Source organism: Pan paniscus, chromosome 13 (assembly GCF_029289425.2).
Source record: "Pan paniscus chromosome 13, NHGRI_mPanPan1-v2.0_pri, whole genome shotgun sequence".
Classification (NCBI taxonomy): domain Eukaryota; kingdom Metazoa; phylum Chordata; class Mammalia; order Primates; family Hominidae; genus Pan; species Pan paniscus.
The window spans coordinates 103,083,102-103,102,454 of NC_073262.2; the positions used below are offsets into that span (position 1 = coordinate 103,083,102).

Here is a 19,353-nt window from a genome sequence, read left to right on the forward strand (position 1 = left end):
CATCTCTACTAAAGATACAAAAATAAAAAATTAGCCGGGCGTAGTGGTGGGCACCTGTAGTCCCAGCTACTCAGGAGGCTGAGGCAGGAGAATGGTGTGAACCCGGGAGGCAGAGCTTGCAGTGAGCCAAGATTGCACCACTGCACTCCAGCCTGGGCGACAGAGCAAGACTCCATCTCAAAAAAATAATAATAATAAGATTAATAATTCAAAATTAAAGATACACTAAACAGTTTGTTTTTGTTTTTGTTTTTGTTTTTTACAGAGTCTCACCCTGTCACCCAGGCTGGAGTGCAGTGGCACAATCTCTGCTCACTGCAAGCTCCACCTCCCAGGTTCACACCATTCTCCTGCCTCAGCCTCCTGAGTAGCTGGGATTACAGGCGCCCGCCACCACGCCCAGCTAATTTTTTGGGTTTTTAATAGAGATGGGGTTTCACCATGTTAGCCAGGATGATCTCGATCTCCTGACCTTGTGATCCGCCCAGCTCAGCCTCCCAAAGTGCTGGGATTATAGGCTTGAGCCACCGCGCCCGGCCTAAACAGTTTTCTTAAAATACTCCAGTTCTGTTCATGAACTTCGTCAAATACACTGACACCTGCCAACTTAAAACCGCAAAAGAAAATCAATTCCATATATTAAATTGAAAATCACAAATCAGATTGCTTAATGTACCAAATTCTCTGTTTAAATAATGAACACGCTCAAATTATCTTGATCATTGCAAAACTTAATCCTAAATTTAACATAAAATATTAACATTCTGGGTTTGACTTGTTTTATTTTCTTTATGCTGATTTCTAAACCTTTCCACTGTGGTAAAGTTACTTGAGTAGTAGAGAAGAATTACCATCTTAAATAGACTGAGGCTCATGAGTTGGAAATTTCAACAAAGACAAGATTACTTTGTCAGATTCAACATCAAACCACAAGTGAATGTGTGAGGCCCTCCCTTATTATTGAATTTAGTTTGCTGTGTTAATGGGGCCCCTAAGACCCTATTTTCCAGCTGGGATTCAGTTTTACAATCCTTGTCTCCTGGGCATTTTAAATTCCTCATCTTTACCCAAAGATGAATTGGATAAATGGCAGTCTGTGCCCCTAACCAGATTTCAGTGAAATCCCTTTACCTTTGATGTGATGTCTTTCTTTTGCCAGAATGAAAGATCAGACCAGATTCTTCATTCTTTTTTATTTTTCTTGTCTGGACCTAGGCCATAATTCAAGTGTCATTTTATGGAAAATAGCTATCATTATTTTTGTTACACAGTTTTCTAAATTATTTTGTTATTCATTTCAGACCTCCTTTAGTCAGGCATCTAAATAATTGTAAGCAACATTTTAGAATCCTGAAATACAGCAAGCTTTGTTAAATGAAACTAATGTGATCCAGGGTGAAGCTATGGACTATTTAGGTAGTTAAACAATCTCTTTGATTGTGAAATTATTTTATTCTTATGAAATTTGTTGACATCTTCAGTAACAGTAGATTATATACACAACTTGGGATTTTCCCTACTTCTCAAGTATAGCTTACTTCAGTTTCATGTCCTAATGATAAAAATGCTAACAACCAACACAGACACAAATGATCCTCTTGAACCAAAATGGAAAGTCACTAGCACATCATCACTTTCTTAGAGGTCAAGAAAAGACCTCAGGTTTCATGTACTTATTTTTCCTTCTTGAGACATGATAGTGTTTGATTCCAAGACCTGTGGAATTTGGAGCATCTCTGGAGAGCATCCCATTTTAAAAACTTACTCAATCAGTAAACACACGCGCTTCCTTGTGTCCAGGATAAACAGCAAACAGACAAATGTAGAGCCTGCACTCACCAAGCTTTCAGGCTAGCTGAAACTGCTAGATTGGTTGACAGGATTCACCTAACTTGAGTAATTGGTATGGCAGGTCCTGGTTTTTGAACTAACCTCAGCCCTGGGGAAGCCCATTTGCATGCTTTTGAGGCAGGCAGAACTGAGTTCAAGTCCAACCTCCATCTCTAACTGGCTGTGTGTCCCTGAACCATGTTGTTGACTTCTCAAAGTCTAATATTCCTTAGGCCCTGGCAATGGCTCACACATATAATCTCAGACCTTTTGGAAGACCAAGGCAGGAGGATTGCTTGAGGCCAAGAGTTCGAGACCAAGCCTGGGCAACATAGTAAGACCCCATCTCTAAAAAAATAAAAATAAAAAATAAATTAGCCACATGTGGTGGCATGTGCCCATAGTTCTAGCTATTCTAGAGGATGAGAGGGGAGAATCACTTGAACTCAGGAGTTTAAGGATGCAGCAAGCCATGATCATGCCATTACACTCCAGCCTATATAACAGAGAGAGACCCTGTATTAAAAATAATAATAACAATAATAATAATAATATCCATCTCAAGTAGTTATTGTAAAGATAAAATGAAAAAATACACGTCAGGCACTTAGCACAGAGCCTGATACAATATGTGTGCAAAAAGGGAAGAGTTCTTATTAGTAAATTACCCCAACCCGCTCATATTACAGTCAAAAAATGGAGGTCAGGGGTTCTATTGCATCTCTCAAATGACAAGCCTGTATCAACACTATGTCTTCTCCACAGATAGAAAGAACCATGGAATTTCTCCCCACTAACTACAGAACTGTCTTTACAACCACCATCTTTAATTTGGTTCTCTGTGGTCTCAAGAGTATTTTTCGCACTTTACATTTCCTGTAGGCGTTATAAATCATATTTCCTCAATTGTAACAGAAGCTCCTAAATCCCTCATGGCACCTAACCCAGTGCTGAGAAGACTGCAGGTACTTCATAAATATTTGTTAAATGAGCTATTGTAAATAAGTCAGTATCTGTAGACTGTGGGAACGAATATTAGTGAACATTCCTGTAATTGCACAAAAGAGGAAGTATATTCTAGATGAAGAGATCTCACTTTATCAATAATATTTAGAGTTAGCATTTTGAGTATACTATACGAAACACCTCACGTATGTTATTCCATTTATTTCCACAATACCCCTACAACATGTGATCAGTTCCTACACAGATTTTACAGAAGAAGAAACCAAGTGTGTTGTAGTGCTAGGGTCTCAAACTTCATGTTTATACCCAGGTAAGCACAGGTGTCAAGTTCACTAGAGATACGGGAAGAAAACATTACTTTGTAAATTCATAGTAACACAAACAAATTATGAAGTAGAATGCAAAATTCACGAGAATTTTTAAGGAATAAAAAGTATTCCAAAGAATCTTTGTGCTTAAAGAGCCACTTCTCCAGCTCCTGGCCCCTGGCCCCCACCTTGGGATTTTAAGTATATTTTCTGCTGAGGGTTATTGTTTTGAGAAGCCTTAAGATTTTCTATGGTTCAGATAATATGAGCAAGCTTCCAATGTGTTTCAAAAGCTTGAAGGAGTTTATAAATCCTATTGAGAAAGTGGATTTCAGCTTACCAGATACTGTTTATACATACATAATATTAATTAAGTCTTGAATGCAGTGAAAACCTAAGCTGTACAGAATTGTCTTCCTCTACAGATTTCTGAAAGCATGGTGCTTCCAAAACATACTTATTATTCTATTGTAAATTACAGGATCAATGAAGCTTAAGATCTGATCTGTTTTTGTTTGTGTGATTGATGTTTTTGAGGTGAAAACGTTCATCCCTTCTGCCAAAGAATATTGGCTTTAAATCTCAAGTTTTAAGGCTTTTTTCATAATGAAAGGCTTTGAAATGTTAATGAGACTATACGTAAAATGCATTTTAACACTTGCTGATCCAAAGTATTTGTTTCCATGCACATTGGCATGAGGGTAAACTCAGAATTTATTGGTGATCTTGCACCTGCATTCCTATTTTAGGGCCCATTTATATCTATTTCTACAAAATCTTTTGTTTGGTATGAATGCCCAAGTTCTACTTAATCAAAAAGAACAATGGCCCTTAATTGTCACCAGTCTCACAAATGATCCATGAAGAAAAGTTAGATCTGTTGGACTGTGTCATCACTGAGGGCCTAATGACCCCTTTACTAGCTGCTTTTCAAGTCTGGGCCTTCAGACTTTTTTTATTATTATTATTATCAATTTGATGAGACAGGGTCTTACTTTGTTGTCCAGGCAGGTCTTGAACTCCTGAGTCAAGCAATCCTCCTGCCTCAGCCTCCGAAAGTGCTAAGATAACATGTGTGAGCCACTGCGCCTGGCACAGAATTAATTTTTTTAATTTTAGTTTGCAAGAAGAACGTACCTCATTTCATCTTCCTACTTGAATTGTTTTCTCATGCTGCAGATGTTAGTCCCATCCATATATTGAATTATAATGTCAAACAAATAACATAACCAATCAAAGGTGTGGATCCTAAACAGTCTTAAGTGACCCCTGTAGAAAAGGAACTTCCATCCTTCTTTAGATATTCCCTTTAAGTAATAGATTAATTCATTCATTGAATTCTTCACTCAGCAGGCATATTGCATACCCCTTGTGTACCAAGCAGGCACTAGGTGCCATGGACACAAAGAACTACATAGTGCAGTTCACACCGTAGTCCCGAGAATGACTGGAGATGCTCGCAGGAAACAGATAGGTAACATTAATGTGCCAAATGGGGCAGGGGGAAACCATGGCACACTGGGCACCCGACTCCATCTAAAGAGGGCAGTGGCTTCTTGGCTTCAGCCACTTGTCACCATGCAGGAAGGTTGACCAACTGTGACCAGAAATTCTAGTACTTTAAGAGATGCCAGAGAGCCAGCTTTCAAATGGAATCTTCTAATTTTTAAATGTGGGCAATTAATTTGTAAACGTAATGTGTGGACCAAACAAGACATATGTACTCTGGCTGAAAATGATAGTGAGCCACCTTTTTGTGACCTTTGGTCCCACTGGGTGTCCTGAGACATCCTTCAGCAATATGTTGTCTACATTGAGATGAAACTTCCTTTCACTTTCACCATCCAGACAAGTTTTTCACTAGCTCCTCTGTATTCAGAAAGACTATTAGGCACAGATCTGTCTGCCCAGCCACATGGTATTGTAAATGGGGGCTAGGGGGAGCCCCAGTTAAAGAATCAAAGCATGATTAGCATAGTTTGGCAGATGATAAAGCTGTATGAGTTATAGACTAATTATTTTATTAACATCTCAACATTGATATCAGCATAAAAAGATGATGTCTTGGGGCCAGGCGATGGCTCACACCTGTAATCCCAACACTTTGGGAGGCCGAGGCAGGCAGATCACGAGGTCAGGAGATCGAGACCACCATGGCTAACATGGTGAAACCCCGTCTCTACCAAGTATACAAAAAATTAGCCAGGCATGGTGGCGGGCGCCTGTAGTCCCAGCTACCCGGGAGGCTGAGGCAGGAGAATGGTGTGAACCCGGGAGGCGGAGCTTGCAGTGAGCCGAGATCATGCCACGGCACTCCAGCCTGGGCGACAGAGCGAGACTCTGTCTCAAAACAAAAGAAGATAATGCCTTTCAGTCTGTCTAAAGAAGGGTTTATGATTTGCAGGGAATCTTAACTCTTGATGGATTCTGTACTTCTTTTTGGGCTTTTGCAGTGACTATCTTTTGATATTTTGAGTAATAAGAACTCTTAAAATCAGAAATCATATTGTTTGGACCTGCATGTGTGCTGTGAATCTGGTCTAATAAAGCAGTTGATCCTTGTTCAGCCAAGCATAGAATGTGAGTCCGGCATGCATGTCATCTTAGATGAACACCTTTTTTCTTACACCTCAAAATGCTTGTCCCAAAGAAATGAAGGCAATTCATAGGAGTCAAATTAGAGAGCCACAAGTCTATCTATTGAAAGATCCAGCTGCATATTTAAATCTCATCCTGTGTGTCTGTATTGATTGCTACTGAGCGCCATAATCTTTTGGGAAACACGTGTATACACACACAGACACAAACCAACTGATAGGCTACTACATCTATTTGAACCTTTAGTTCATCTGAAGATGTGTGAAAATGTTGGAGCCAGAGTACTCCCCAGTGTCTTCTCTACGTGTGCAGGTGCTAAAAAATTCACATGAATCTAGTTCTAGCTGGCCTCACTCACTCTTGAAATTTTTCCACTGGGGACACTTATAGAAAGACCTAAGACACTCTGGGGTAGAACTGTTTCTTTGCTGAATGGAAACATATCTGCAGAGTATCAAAAGCAGAGACATTTTTGGCTCACAAAAAAACTAATAAAGTTAGATTTTTATGTCAGATTCCAGTAACACAGCTAGTCACCCTAAGTGAGTATGTGTTAAAGTTCAAGAGGGCTGCTGCTGTTAAAGTTGAATAGTGCAGCACATATAGAATGATTTCTGCTTACTAGACTTCCTGTCTTGGCGGCACTCAGAGAGGATTTTAATAAGTGTTGTTTTTCAGAGATCGTTGTTCAGAGTAACAAATTTCAAAAGTCTAAATTCCGTAAGTGAGGTCAGACACCAGTGGAGAAAATGTAGAGTGGGAGTGTACAGTGAATCAGAAGGGACTGTGTTTGGCTTGGGGATTGGTGGAGGAGGACAGGAGGAACTGGGTTGTTGGTAATAGGCACAGAGGGTGAACCCGCCTCCATGACCAACTCAGAAAACACAGTCGTGGTCCAACAAAGCAATCAGTCTGTGGAGTGAGAACTGATTCCAAGAAATTAGGTTATTTAATATGTTTCAATCTCTGGCCCTAATGTATGACTCCTCCTTATTTGGCAGTGGAAATCCTGACTGCTCGTCAGAAGAAAGCAGAAGAACTAAAGAGACTCACTGACCTTGCCAGTCAGATGGCAGAGATGCAGCTGGCCGAACTCAGGGCAGAAATTAAGGTCAGTTCTAAAATATCACAGCCTGAACCCTGAGCCAGAGAGCTGATCCCAATTATGTTTGTTTTGCATCCACAGAGTTCTGCTCTCTGAGGATCTAACATCTACACCCAGCTCTCTTCCACAGGGTGGAAATAGAGAACACAGAAGGGGGAAGACCCACATAATCACTGTGTTTAAGTGTAATGTGCTTTGAAGGAATGTGTTACTCCAAAGGAGAGGTACAAGCTATTTTGTCAGTCAGTAGAGACTGAACCAAATAAAGTAACTTGGCCATGAATTATAGCTGGGATGGGGGATATTATTTTCACACACTGTGATTTATATGTATGCATATAAACACATCCACAGGTATATATACACACATGAAGCATGAATGTAGTGTAATGGTGAAGATTAGAAAGCATGCGGTCTGTGGAGATTTCTTTCCTGTATTATTTTCTAGTTTAGTTGCATTTTTATTAAGAATACTACCCATAAATACGTATTTATTAGATTCCTTCATTGACAAGCAACAGAAACTGACCCTGGCTAACCTCAAGGACAAGTAGAATTTGACAGGATGTGAGTATAGCTCAGCAAAGCAGAGCCCTGTCTGAAGGCTCAGCTCAACAATTAGGTAGGAACTGGGGTGGCTCTGGTGAAATAAGAAGCAATAATCACTAGACACTCTCATGGGACCATCAGCCCTGTACCACCCCACTTGGCTCGGATCCCTAAGAGAGAGGCTCTGATTGGCCTCCACTTGGGTCACGTCCATCATTTGGCGCAGAGAGGGTGTGACATCTTGATCGCCAGACCCACCAAGACTATGGATCTTTGAAACTGCATCAGGGTACAGTTACCAGAAGGGGAAATAGTTACCAGGAAGGCAAGTATAAGTATTTACAACAAAATAGGAAGAAATTTTAAAATTCCCCTTATCCACTCTTTCACCCAGTATACTAAACACACACACACACACACACGAAGGCAAGTATAAGTATTTACAACAAAATAGGAAGAAATTTTAAAATTTCCCTTATCCACTTTTTCACCCAGTATACGACACACACACACACACACACACACACACACACACACACACGAAGGCAAGTATAAGTATTTACAACAAAATAGGAAGAAATTTTAAAATTTCCCTTATCCACTTTTTCACCCAGTATACTACACACACACACACACACACACACACACACACACACACACACACACACGCCTTCCAGCTTCTTACCCACTTCCAGGAAACTAGAGTGGTTGCAAGACACAGCTGCTGCTAGCTTTGAAAGTAAGATTGCAAATTGGGGCATAAAACTGCTTGGCAATGATAGACAGTGGCAAGTGACTTTTCAACTCCCTCCCTCCTGGTTGGGCATGAAAGCGGGCCCCATGGGGAAGAGGACCTCACCCGAGGGTGCTGAGGGCGTCAGTGGCCTTTCCCTCCTCACCTTCTCTGCTCTGGCCTTTGTGGTCTCCCACCGAGCCAATTGCAGTGGCCTCCACACTAGTCTCTCTGCCTACACTGTCTCCCTTCAGCCTCGTACTCCACTAAGACCAGACGTAAACTCCCAAAGCAGATCTGGTTTCCCCAGTATATCTCCTTCCCCTCAGAAAGAAATTCACAGCTGGACTTCAATATATATTCCAACTTCCATCTCTCTCTACAAAAATCCCAGCTTGTTAGAACATCAAGTAAGAAATATAAAATTGCTAGCTTCCTGATCTATTGAAATCAACTCATCTTCTGAGTTTCATTTCTGCCTATCAAAACGCCACCCATCATAAAATAGTTAGTAGCACAGGCTTTGGAGTGAAACAGTCCAGCTGCAAAATTTTCTACTTCTGTGACCTTGGATAAGTTACATGTTCTCTTAGACTCATAGAACCCCAATTCCCCCATCTGTAAAACAGAGGTAATAATAATACTGACTTCATAATACTGTGATCAGATGAAATGAGATTATCTGATAAGAATTTGACCAGTGCCTCGTAAGTGTTCAATGATTTTTTCAATGTTCCCTCTTACATAACTCTTTCCCCATTGCCCTCAGTAGGAAATAATTTCTTCCTCTTTTATATTCCTAAAGCACCAACCACATTCCACCTTGTATTGTAGTTAATGGTATCTGTTTTCCTTGCCATTGCTAAACTCCCTGGTAAACTCAAGAAGGGACTGAGTCGCAGTTATTTCTGTATTTCTCACCATGTCTTCTACACACAGATCTTAATTTTAAATGAATGGAAAAATAATCTCTTTCTCACTTCTTTTCACAGCACTTGAAATTCTGCCATTTAAAATAATATTTTCCAGACACTAAAGGCTTTGTGGACGTCCCGGTTCCCTGTTAAAATAGGAATGGGGGTCTAGGAAGGACGACATGTTTTCTCTTGATGGTTAATACCTTAGCAGGCACTTGGCCAAACTCAGAAGACCCTGCCAGAATGCAATTCAGAAAAGTACTAGGAGGGCGAGGGGTGCTAAAAGGTTAAATAGATGAGTCAGACACACATTCCATGTAGGCCCAAACAAGAGAAACACAGGCCCCTCACATATTCCCCAGGCAGGAAGATGCTCATTCCCTAGCCAGGTCAGCACTAAGACTGAGCGTGGAGCCTCCCAGCAACAGGGCTGGAAAGATCCCCACCAGGTCAGCACTGCAGTGGACACCGGAAGAGCAGAGTGAACGCATCCACGGGGGTGCCTCGGTCATTTCTGTAATCATGGGGTTCCTGTTTTTCATCTCTTTCCTCCAGCACTTTGTCAGCGAGCGTAAATATGACGAGGAGCTCGGGAAAGCTGCCCGGTTTTCCTGTGACATCGAACAGCTGAAGGCCCAAATCATGCTCTGCGGAGAAAGTGAGTTTTGCATTATTTGCTGAATAATTCTGTGTGAGTAACCTTGGTGCTATTTGGAGTTGCTATTGGAAATGTCAGGTGTGCAGTCCCCCCAGGGGGCTAACGTGAGGTCTAAAGAGATTTAATGATCTAAGCTCATGACACAAGTCACCAGAAATGTCGAGATTTGAACCTAGAGTCTTCAAATGCCACTGCCCATCAGTAACTCCCCAGGATTTATTAAGTGGAACGGAACAGGTCAACTAGTTTATACCTTTTGCAAACTTTTCTTAAGCACTGCCAGTTAAACTGCTTCTCTGATTTCAAACAGCCCTGGTTCTACAGAAACTCGTTAGGCAGAGAGAGTGAGTCTTCCTAACATGTCTGGGAACAATCAGTTATTGTTGTGCAGGGCCCAGCTGTTATGCGAGCCCCTCAGCAGTGCCCTGAGCCTCCGCCCTTGGTTCTCTGTGCTGAGTGAGGCTGCAGATAATGAAAGACTTCACTCAGCCATTAGCTTTAGTCTTGTTCCCTATTAAGCCTTAATTAGAGCAGCTAATGTGCAACAAAATTGGCTGCTATATTTTCCCCCTACACCAGCCCACCCACAAGGGGAGGTGGGAATGAGCACTGAAGCGGCTTTAAGGACGGCCACAAGGAGGAAAGGACTAGTCAATGATGTGGAAACCCACAGCCTCGCAGTCAGCTGAAAAATTAAGATTTGGCTGCACTTCCTATTATGATATAATTAACTATACTGTACTACACTGCATACATATATAGTAACACAATTTGCTTTTATCACTTCACAATCTATGGTAGACATTTTTTCATATCAATATATTTAACCAGTCATTTCTCTAAATATAATAGATGTCACCAGTCTTCTGGTTGCTGCATTTAAATTGCTTGCAGTTTTTCACCATTAAAATAACACTCTGATCACCTGAGGCCAGGAGTTCGAGGCCAGCCTAGCCAACATGGTAAAACCCCCATCTCTACTAAAAGTACAAAAATTAGCTGGGCGTGGTGGCAGGTGCCTGTAAGCCCAGCTACTTGGGAGGCTGAGGCAGGAGAATCACTTGAACCTGGACCCAGGAGGCAGAGATTGCAGTCAGTGGAGATCGCACCACTGCACTCCAGCCTGGGCGACAGAGCGAGACTCCATCTCAAAAAATTAATTAATTAATTAATTAAATAACACTGCTGCGAGCATCCTTGTCCACACATCCTTGCCAATTATTTGATTTTCTGACTGCATTTTTAAAAATTATTGTTCCCCCCTGTACTCTTCCTTATGAAAGAATCTACCTATTTGCCATTCTCTATCCCCAGCTTTTGCCCCACCTCTAAAAAAGGGAACTGCCCACCCTCCTTTCCACTTCAGCCCTCAATGAGCAAGACAGTGATGCTGAGTGATGCCCTGTCACCGATCTCAGGGGCGATGGAGAGGTGCCCCTTCACCTCCTTTCCTCCTGAGCACTTCAAGTGCCATCTAGTGGGAGAAATGGTCCCTTACCAAATTCCAGGTGTCCATTCTGAAAGACAGACACCGTAATCATCCAAAGGCCCTTCCTTCTCAGCTTTGTTGAGAGCACATTGAGAACCCACAGGTACTGAACCGTAAATAGTGGTCCCTGATCTGCAGACAATAATGACCCCATGAAACTGAATCTGGTGAGCATAGGAGCCATGGAAATCCCCTGGTCACATTTGGACAGCCCCAGCTTGCTGTCACACCTTCCCAGTACACTGAAGGGACTGGGGATGTGTCCCTGGCCTTTCCATTTCTCCTGTATTGTGATTCTTACTGGTCCCGCCTAGTCCTCTAGCAGAACCCTGGGATTAAATCTGATCCAACAAAGAGAGCAGACAAAATTGCTTTGAAAAATTGGTGACAGTTTTAAGCATCAAAGAAAGGTCTAGCTGGCAGTCAGATTCTGGTGAACTGTGAGAGGGAAGTCAGGGCTTTATCCTTGAATTGATTCCCTCCAGTTCCGATTCAGTGTAATCACATAGAAATCATCCCAGCAGAAACCACCACTTTCAAAACCAGGGGGAATGGTCATAATAAACGCCGAGCAGACCTGCCTGAGCCCGGAGCCCTGAGCTCTGACGGGTGTCCGCCTGATCAGCCTGCCTTGCCTGTAACCTTGGAAGTGGTGCACATCTGCAGTGAGGCTGCAGAAAACGGGGCTGATTAAAGGTGTGATAATGGAGCACTAATGAAATATACAAGATGCCTTAGGGGCTGGCGGGCCTGGCCCTGTGTTTGGGGGATATGCATGACCCAGAGTAACAGAATTCCTAACATCCAACATCACCCCATTCCCAAGCTCTCATAACATCGTGGATCTGACAGGCCAGAGTGTCCACATAGCTCCCAATCTTTCTGTGTCTGCAGTACCAGTTGGTCCAGGGAACTGATCAGGGAAGTGAGAACAGGTTTGGTAATGGGGACTCTACGAGGCAGAGTGCATTTGCAGACAGGGCCAGAGAGGGAACCTTGAGGTTTCATTATCTCTTTTCCCTTGGTGGTTCTTGACCTAAAGAATAATATTTAAGTTGGTCAGATATGTCTTATTTCCTACAAATGTCTCCCAACTTGGATGATTATGCTGTAATCACAGTTCAGTGATTCCCACAAAAGAAATTTGGTTGTTCTCTTAAGCACCAAGTTGCCCTTTCAAATAACATCTTTCAAAAGAAAACTTTTTAATGTTTTTATGGAGCTTCTGGCCAGTTTCTTCATCTTCTAGCGCTTCCTAATGGGTTACTGAGGCAGCAGTGTTGGAGGTGCAGCTCGTAACACTGAGCACTTTATTATTGCAGTTACACATCCAAAGAACAACTATTCCTCAAGAACTCCCTGCAGCTCCCTGCTGCCTCTGCTGAATGCGCACGCAGCAACCTCTGGGAAACAGAGTAACTTTTCCCGAAAATCATCCACTCACAATAAGCCCTCTGAAGGCAAAGCGGCAAACCCCAAAATGGTGAGCAGTCTCCCCAGCACCGCCGACCCCTCTCACCAGACCATGCCGGCCAACAAGCAGGTAAGCTGACACTGGTGCAGGGTGCCAGAGGAAAAAAAAAAAACCTGTTTCCAGAGGAAGAAAACAGCAACTACTAGATTCTGGGCCTCCTGGGGTCACACTCAGGCTCCCGCCACCTGCCCTCACCCACTCCCCACCCAGCAGCACTGCCCAGCTGGCCTCTTGGGAACTCCCCTGGTCGCTCTCATCCGTGCCTGCCAGGTGCTTTCCCATGTGGAGGAAGTGGCCTGCATGCACTCTTGACCACGTGAGCAGAGTCCACCCCAGTGACACGGTTCTTATGGCTAGGACTGCCACCATCCCTGGGGCCCCGAAACCAGCCCACACATGGAAGGGACCCACAGAGACTCTGGAACAAGACTTGGAACCTACTAAACTACTAATGAGAGGAAATCTGGCATTTGTTTTTTAAGATATTTTAATCCCCGTTTATGTTTAGCTGATCAATAAGAGGCTAAAGTTAGTGCAGTCTACTCTTCTCTTGGGATTTCAGTAAGGAGAATACATTTCAAAATGGCATTCTTCATTCTTATCTGTTATGACGTCTAAAGACACAAGTGTCCAAAGAACCATCTTCCTTCTCTCCTTCTGCTTCTCCACTATATATTTTGGAGGTGATTTCCCCCTTATCCTTAGAGAATTAACAAAAAATTGGGATCTGCCGGATGCAATGGCTCACTCCTGTAATCCCAGCACTTTGGGAGGCCAAGGTGGGCAGATCACTTGAGGTCAGGAGTTTGAGACCAGCCTGGCCAACATGGTGAAACCCCGTCTCTACTAAAAACACAAAATTTAGCCAGGCATGGTGGCGGGTGCCTGTAATCCCAGTTACTCGGGAGACTGAGGCAGGAGAATCGCTTCAACCCGGGAGGCGGAGGTTGCAGTGAGCCAAGATCGCACCAGTGCCCTCCAGCCTGGGCAACAGAGTGAGACTCCATCTCAAAAAAAAATAAAAATAAAAATAAAGGATCTGATGATATAGAAGTTGGGCATGCTATAAAGATACCTAAGATACCTTTTATCATCTCCAAGAAAAAGTCTTTCTTTTTTTTTTTTTTTTTTTTTTTTTTGGTAAGTCTTTAAAAATGGTGGTTTTCTAACAGGTGTCTTGTTGGGTTTTGCTGTCTCAGCCTTTGAGAATTCTTATTAATGATATTGACAGGTGTTTTCTCAGGCCCTGAAGGCTTCATGAGCTTTAAGATAGCACTTTGACAAGGAGCATGTTATAATCTCATTAGTTAAAGATCATAATCAAATCTGTTTTTACTTGTAGTCTAAATATATCTTCACAGTTTTTGTTCTTTTTTTTTCTTTTTTTTTTGGCACAATCTCGGCCCACTGCAGCCTCAACCTCCTGGGCTCAAACAATCCACCAGGCTCAGCCTGCAGGGTAGCTGGGACTACAGGCACGTGCCACCACGCCTGACTAAATTTTTCTGTATAATTTTTGTAGAGATGGGGTTTTGTCATGTTGCTGTCAAATTCCTGGGCTCAAGCGATCCACCTGCTTCAGCCTCCCAAAGTGCTGAGATTACAGGCATGAGCCACCATGCCTGGCCTCTCTGTTCATTATTAAATACCATGCTGATAATTAAGTCTAAAATTTAGTCTAAGAGTTTCCCTTTTTCATAATTTCTTTAAAAACAAAGGAGGCCAGATTAAGTACTATCTATGTAGATACTTCTTCAGTTCTCTGGTTTAGCAATTTAGGTAATGGCTCATTTAAGTTGAAATCCACTCAAATATCTAAGTCAGAACACTGTAGACCCAGGCAAGAATGGCCCTTGGACCGGGCCCTGTGTTTTCAAGTAACTTCTTGACCCTCCCGCAGCCATGGCCCTCTCTACAGAGTAAGGAATCAGAGAGACCAAGGAGACAGGGCCACTGGAATCTACACTCTTTGTTCTGAAGCATGCTGCCAGTCAGTACTCGAGATCCTGGGTTACTCTTCCCAAGTGGGCCCAAGCCTGCTCACAGGATCTGCCTGGACCACTTTCCTGTATACATCATCTTGAAGATGAACAACACTGCCAGTTTTCACACCCATCCGCCGGAAGGGTGGGAGTGGAGGCGATGCTTAGGTGTGCAGGCTGGAATGTCCACATTTGTGTGTGCAAGGCCCCCTTACAATGTGGGATGGAGCCAGAGATAGGAAAAGACAGTATTCAGACATATGGCGTGTGAACCCCAAAAATCTGAGACAGGTCTCAGATAACTTAGAAAGTTTATTTTGCCAAGGTTGAGGACATGCACCCGTGACACAGCCTCAGAAGGTCTGATGACATGTGCCCAAGGTGGTGGGGCACAGCTTGGTTTTGTACATTTTAGGGAGACATGAGACATCAATCCATTTGTGTAAGGTGAACATCAGTTCAGTCCGGAAAGGTGGGACTACTGGAGGCAAAGGCGGACAACTGGAAGCGAGGAGGGGGCTTCCAGGTCTTAGGCAGATAAAAGACAGATGGTTGTATTCTTTTGAGTTTCTGATTAGCCTCTCCAAATGAGACAGTCAGATATGCATTTATCTCAGTGAGCAGAGGGGTGACTTTGAATAGAATGGGAGCCAGGTTTGCCCTAAGCAGTTCCTAGCTTGACTTTTCCCTTCAGCTTAGTGATTTGGGGGCCCCAAAAGATTTTCCTTTAACAGATGTATGGACCTACATTTGTACTCTTGCTCTAGGCTCTGAATTATTGGGGGTTGGTCTGCCCTAAACCTATACCATCCAGTCACAGTGCACAAATGAAGAACCTCGTATATTTGTAACTCATAAAATTTCATGTTTTCTTAAGAGGTTTGATTTTCAAAAAAGGTTTATGTTTATGTTACAACTTAAGAGTCTTGTCAGGAGATAGTATATAAAGTGGGAATAGCTCCACCATTTCCCAACTGTAGATAGACCTTGGGCAAGTCCCTGAAACTTCTTATCCTCATCTATAAAATGAAGCACATAATAGCAACTATCTTAAAGGGTGATTCTGATGTTAAATGAGGTAGTGCATGGTGAGAAACCCCATTCAGTGCATGGTAAGCACTCAATGAGTGTTGGCTATTACTGACCTTGACGAGTTCAGAAATCTTTCCCTTGTACAGGAGCTTAATCCATTGCATCCTTACTGCTCATCCATTTACGTTCCTGGTCAGTGATGTGTTGAAGGAATGATTTTTTAATAGAGGCTTCAAATTTTCTTTGCTTATAACTGCAGAAAGTTTAGGAAAACGATGAATTACCTCTGTGAAAATACACCTTATTTCTGCATGCCACCAAGACCTGCCAGATACACTTCACCCCTATATTTGTCCAAGATAATATTTCTGAACTATAAAGATATTTGTTTTGAAATAAATTAGAAAAGCTACTTTAGAGAAGAAAAGTTACAGAATTTTACTTTTTCTTCACTTACGTAATTAGAATTCCTATGCATGGTTTTGAACAGGAAATTTTCCTTGACCCCTTCGCAGGCCTTGCAACAGGGGTGCCTCACTTTCTCAGCCTGAAGCTCTGAACCCCTCGGGGGAGGGAGAGCATGCAGGTGAGCAGGTGCAGGAGCTAGAGCAAGCACTTTTGGGCACCGGCAGGATCAAAACTCCATGCAGTCCCACAGCAGTGCCTAGGGTAATACCCATGACCCCTGGAGCCCCAGAGGGCGTGTGTTACAATGCTCTTTTAGCTTTGCAGTCCAAGGACGGCTTAAGTATTTAACAGCTCAATAGACCTTCTACTTTTTCATGAAGGCAGAGGGTCAATGTGACACTTTTCTGTATCCTGAGCTCTTGTCCAGCATCCATGAAAAATCAGGTCATATGAACAAATTGAAGGATAGTAAACGCAGGGGATTTTATTGCCATTGAAAGTGGCTCTCAGCAGGAGGGAGAGAGCTGGAAAATGGGGATGGAGTGGGAACATACTCTTCCCCTGAAGTACTGCCATCAAGCAGTCCCACTAAAGTCAAGCTGCTGCTCTCCGACTCAGACTGCAGTCTCCAACGTGCAGCTGCTTCTCCTCTTCTCTGCTCTGTGCCAGTGGAGCCTGGGATTTGTATGGGTACAGGATACGGGGTGGGGTAGGCCAGGGGTGGTTTTGGAAAAGGCAATATTTGAGCAGGAAAACAGGAATGTAAAGTTCTCACTTTGGGCTTGAGAGTGGGTCTTGGCCAGGGACCCTGCCCTTTTTCTGTGTACAATTTCTGTGCCTCCTGTCCCTCTCAGTCTCTACAGAATGTCTCAGAAATCTCCATAGTAGAGGATCATCATTACTCTGCCCCTGGCTTCTGTTTTATTCTGCTATAGTTTAAGCATCTTTATGAATTTTATTTGACCCAGTTTTTGAATTGTCTGTCTTACACTTCTGTAACCTCTCTTTCAATATCATTTTCTTCCAGTTCCATTTACAAAACAGTCCACTATTCTTTTAGGATTAATAATTTTATCTGCCTGACCTCATCTTCATGTTTTCTGATTCTTCTGGTGTATAAAAAAAAAAAAAAAAAAAAAAAAAAAAAAAGGCTTACCTGTGGCTTAGAGATTTGGTTTTCCTGATGTCTACTGGTGTCATCAGTGGCTTGCTGGCATCTGATACTTATCTCTTTTCTTTTTTGGTAGAACGGATCTTCTAACCAAAGACGGAGATTTAATCCACAGTATCATAACAACAGGCTAAATGGGCCTGCCAAGTCGCAGGGCAGTGGGAATGAAGCCGAGCCACTGGGAAAGGGCAACAGCCGCCACGAACACAGAAGACAGCCGCACAACGGCTTCCGGCCCAAAAACAAAGGCGGTGCCAAAAATCAAGAGGCTTCCTTGGGGATGAAGACCCCCGAGGCCCCGGCCCATTCTGAAAAGCCCCGGCGAAGGCAGCACGCTGCAGACACCTCGGAGGCCAGGCCCTTCCGGGGTAGTGTCGGTAGGGTTTCACAGTGCAATCTCTGCCCCACGAGAATAGAAGTTTCCACAGATGCAGCAGTTCTCTCAGTCCCGGCTGTGACGTTGGTGGCCTGAGCTAGGAGGAAAAAGAGCAGTTTTCACTCAGTTTTGGTTCCCTGCCCGAGGTGCTGACCCAATTCGCTGCCAAAAGAGTGTCAATCAGAATATACAAATCCCGTATGGTTGTGTCATCCTCTCTTAATCATTTTTACTAATTCTAATAATCAGCTCTAGCTTGCTTCATAATTTTCATGGCTTTGCTTGATCTGTTGATGCTTTCTCTCATCAAGACTTTGCAGCATTTTAGCCAGGCAGTATTTACTCATTATTAGGAAAATCAAGATGTGGCTGAAGATCAGAGGCTCAGTTAGCAACCTATGTTGTAGCAGTGATGTCAGTCCATTGATTGTCTTTAGAGAGTTAATGTTACAAAAAAGAATTCTTAATAATCAGACAAACATGATCTGCTGAGGACACATGCGCTTTTGTAGAATTTAACATCTGGTGTTTTTCTGAAAAAATATATATACATATATTGCTTTATTTGAAACAAATTAAAATATGCTGCATTTGACACCTGGCTAGTTTCTTTTATTGATACCCACCTAGTTATTGAATGTACTGTTTAGTGCTTTCAAAAAAAACTTTAGAGACTAGAGGTTGTGGTGCAAAGCTCTGTACAATAAATACTGTTTCTGTTGAGACAAGTACTCTTTCAGGAAAATATATATATGCCCTTTCAATTAGATTACACAAATAGATGGATATGCACCCTGATCATCTTAGACACACCATGTGGCAGTTGGGCAGTTGGAAACATTGGTTGGAAGTACTACAAACCTCAGCTGAGCCTAGCTTCAACAATAAGAATTTATTGGTTCAGTGAGTGAAAAGTCCAGTTGGTCCAATTTGATCAGGATTTCAGCTCCCATCTCTTTTTTTTTTTTTTCCTTTTTCTTTTTCTTTTTTTGAGACAGTCTTGCTTTGTCACCCAGGTGAAGTGCAATGGCATGATCTCGGCTCACTGCAACCTCCGCTTCCTGGGTTCAAGCCATTCTCCTGCCTGGCCTTCCGAGTAGCTGGGATTACAGGCGTGTGCCACCACGCCCTTCTAATTTTTATATTATTAGTACAGACAGGATTTCACCATGTTGTCCAAGCTGGTCTCAAACCCCTGACCTCAGGTGATCCACCTGCTTTGGCCTCCCAAACTGCCGGGATTACAGGCATGAGCCACCGTACCCGGCCAGCTCCCGTCTCTTAATTATCTTAGCTCTCCTTTCCTCCTTGGGTTGAAATTGCATTCAGAATTGTGGCAAAGGGCCGCCGTGCTCTTAAGACTCAAGTCTATTCTCCACACTGTCCAGAGGAGAGACGTTATCCTAGTAGCTTCTACACGGAGCAAGTGTCTTTCTCAGAAATCCCAGCAAAGGTCTTGCATACCATTGCTGGTAGGCCTGTCTCTTAAACCAATCATGAAAGGGGGGAGAGAAGTGAATGGGATGAACTAATTTGCATAGACTAATTAGAGCCCACCCCTGGAGCTGGGGTGTGGCCATCTTCCCAGAGTTCCTGAGCTAGATGGAGAAGGGGTACTTCTCAGAAAGGGAAAATGGATACCCAATGGCCCAAACCCCAAATAGCCCCAGTTCCCCTAACTTTGACTACAGGGCAGTCCAGTTTGGGTGCCGCTTCCGTTGCACTCACATGTCCTACATATCTGTTGACTACTCACA

At 43.0% G+C, this 19,353-nt stretch overlaps 1 protein-coding gene across 12 annotated transcripts in view; it reads left to right on the forward strand.

Annotated features, from left to right (window-relative positions):
- The window catches only part of SPATS2L (spermatogenesis associated serine rich 2 like), a 173,312-nt gene extending 155,121 nt beyond the window's left edge, over positions 1-18,191 (forward strand). For all 12 annotated transcript variants that reach the window (XM_003820717.6, XM_055108937.2, XM_003820714.5 and 9 more), the window contains 4 exons: positions 6,704-6,813; positions 9,562-9,664; positions 12,476-12,696; positions 17,297-18,191. In XM_003820717.6, coding sequence (XP_003820765.2) covers positions 6,704-6,813; positions 9,562-9,664; positions 12,476-12,696; positions 17,297-17,692 — 830 coding nt within the window. In that variant the 3' untranslated portion in view covers positions 17,693-18,191. The remainder of the gene's footprint in view (positions 1-6,703; positions 6,814-9,561; positions 9,665-12,475; positions 12,697-17,296) is intronic.
- The last annotated feature ends 1,162 nt before the right edge of the window (positions 18,192-19,353 follow it).